This window comes from Panulirus ornatus, chromosome 4 (genome assembly GCF_036320965.1).
Source record: "Panulirus ornatus isolate Po-2019 chromosome 4, ASM3632096v1, whole genome shotgun sequence".
NCBI classification, from domain to species: Eukaryota; Metazoa; Arthropoda; class Malacostraca; order Decapoda; family Palinuridae; genus Panulirus; species Panulirus ornatus.
Genome location: NC_092227.1, coordinates 10300896 through 10303776, shown reverse-complemented (window position 1 = coordinate 10303776; position 2881 = coordinate 10300896). Strand labels below are relative to the sequence as shown.

The 2881-nt window shown below is 43.3% G+C and overlaps 1 protein-coding gene across 4 annotated transcripts in view; it reads left to right on the top strand.

The window, feature by feature from the left end:
• The first annotated feature begins 1159 nt into the window (after positions 1–1159).
• Positions 1160–2881, top strand: part of Rala (Ras-like protein A) — a 307573-nt gene continuing 305851 nt past the window's right edge. For 3 of the 4 annotated variants that reach the window (XM_071693528.1, XM_071693537.1, XM_071693519.1), the window contains exon 1: positions 1161–1211. In XM_071693528.1, coding sequence (XP_071549629.1) covers positions 1176–1211 — 36 coding nt within the window. In that variant the 5' untranslated portion in view covers positions 1161–1175. Of the gene's footprint in view, positions 1212–2881 lie in introns of all 4 variants that reach the window. The other variant, XM_071693509.1, reaches the window with a different exon arrangement.

The following is a 2881-nucleotide window of genomic DNA, read 5'->3' as shown; positions in this document are numbered from 1 at the left end:
ATATATATATATATATATATATATATATATATATATATATATATATATATATATATATATATATCAGACGATGGAAACTAGCAGTCTAGATGGATTGGGAGGTCTGATGCCCTCACAACTTACGTCTCGGGACTTCCCCTTATCTGCGCATGCCTGACGTTGGTTTGGGAAGTTTTCCAACCCCCACAGCTCGGTCTGGGACTTACCCTTACCTTATATATACCTTACGAAGGTTTGAGAGGTCCTCTAACCCACACAGCTGGGTCTAGTATTTTACATGACGTATGCCTGACGATTGTGTGGGAGGTTCTCAAACCCCCCCAACAGCTGGGTCTAGAATCTTTTCGTACATTACGTATGCCTGACGATTGTGTGGGAGGTTCTCAAACCCCCCCCAACAGCTGGGTCTAGAATCTTTTCGTACATTACGTATGCCTGACGATTGTGTGGGAGGTTCTCAAACCCCCAGCAGCTGGGTCTAGGACCTTATCTTACCTTACCTATGCCTGACGGGGGTTTGGAATGTCTTCCAACCCCACAGCCTGCTCTGGGATCTTTATCGTACCTTACGTATTCCTTTCGATGGTCTGGGAGGTTTTCTACACCAACAGCTGGGTCTGGGACCTCACCTGACCTGACGTATCCCTGACGATGGTCTGGGAAGATAAGCCCCCACAGCTGGGCCTCGAACCCTGGTATGAGGGTAGAAGACCTCCTGAACCATCGTAAGGGAGATGAGATTCTAGACCCAGCTGTGGGGGGCTGAAGACCATCCATGCCATCGTAAGTTAAGGTCCCAGACCCAGCTGTGGGGGTAGAAGACCTCCCTAACCATCGTCAGGTATACATGGGGTAAGGTAAGGTCCCAGACCCAGCTATGGGGGGTAGAAGACCTCCCAAACCATTGTGAGGAAGGTCCCCAGACCTAACCTAGCATAACCTACCCACGTCTAGCCTGAATGAATGTTTAGATGGGAGGCGGGCCGGTAATCTTTAGGAAATCCCTGTTAATTAACAGTAATATGAGTTGATTTTTATTTGATTTGGAAAAGTGATCAGTAAATGGCATGTAGAAATGGGTCTGTAACCCTCCTCACTGACTGCACCAGTCTGCTCGTATCTTCACGTCTGTTAAGAAACCATTTCTTCTCTTTACTAGGTACGGCGAGGATGTTATGCTAAACCTTCACTGGAACCTGTGCCAGTACAAGGTAAGTAGGTCTGTAAAAACTGCCGTAGTCTGTTCTTAACGCTACCTCGCTAACGCGGGAAATGGCGAATATATATATATATATATATATATATATATATATATATATATATATATATATATATATATATATATATATATATATCCTATGAGTCCACGAAGAAATGAAACACAATGAGTTCCCAAGTGCACTTTCATGTAATAATCACCTCATCAGGGGAGATACAAGAAAGAAATATAGCAGTCAGTTAAAAAAAGAAAAAAGAAGAAAGTACTCACAATCAGTGTTTAGTATGAAACCCAATCAGACAGGTGTACCGCGCTGGCCCATAGCCGTTAGCTGTACGTTAATGATGGTGATGCTGACCCACTTGGTGTTGAGGAGTGTCAGGCTTGTTGATCGCTCCCTTCCTGTAGGCTAGGGAGAGGTCGTATACGTTCTCTAGGACACTTGATACCTAAATAGGTCGTATACGTTCTCTAGGACACTTGGTATCTAAATATGCCATATACGTTCTCTAGGACACTTGATATCTAAATATGCCATATACGTTCTCTAGTATACGTTCTCTAGGACACTTGATACCTAAATATGCCGTATACGTTATCTAGGACACTTGATATCTAAATAGGCCGTATACGTTCTCTAGGACTCTTAATACCTAAATAGGCCATGTACGTTCTCTAGAACACTTAATACCTAAATAGGCCATGTACGTTCTCTAGGACACTTGATATCTAAGTAGGCCGTATACGTTCTCTAGGACACTTGATACCTAAATAGGTCGTACACTTTCTCTAGAACACTTAATACCTAAATAGGCCATGTACGTTCTCTAGGACACTTGATATCTAAATAGGCCATGTACGTTCTCTAGGACACTTGATACCTAAATAGGCCGTATACGTTCTCTAGGACTCTTAATACCTAAATAGGCCATGTACGTTCTCTAGGACACTTAATACCTAAATACCATACACGGATTAATGTGACGTGGTTAAAGACAAACATGGCCATGTAAGATTGGTCAAGCGTACAGGCGCATGGATGAAACTCAGTCATTATAATAATGGGCGAGGATAGTCACACAGTACAGTGTTGCCCCTTAAGCTTACTGACCCCCATTCGTGGGTGTAGGCGGTATGCTTACTGACCCCCATTCATGGGTGTAGGCGGTATGCTTACTGACCCCCATTCATGGGTGTAGGCGGTATGCTTACTGACCCCCATTCATGGGTGTAGGCGGTATGCTTACTGACCCCCATTCATGGGTGTAGGCGGTATGCTTACTGACCCCCATTCATGGGTGTAGGCGGTATGCTTACTGACCCCCATTCATGGATGTAGGCGGTATGATATGTGGATTAAAGTCATCGTTTCATCCCAGCGACATGAACGACGTTAACGCTGCCCGGTAAATACTAGCGGGGTGGATCAGGCGGGAGGAAAAGGGAACGTGGCGAAGTAAGAGATATAAGGAAGGACATGTAAGGTTCATTCAAGATGGGAGTGGGTTAGTCTTTCCGATTGCAGTAATTCTAGCCACACACCGTGATAAAAGTTCCACTTCTCAACTCCAGGTTTTGAATATATATGTATATATATATATATATATATATATATATATATATATATATATATATATATATATATATTATCCCTGGGGATTG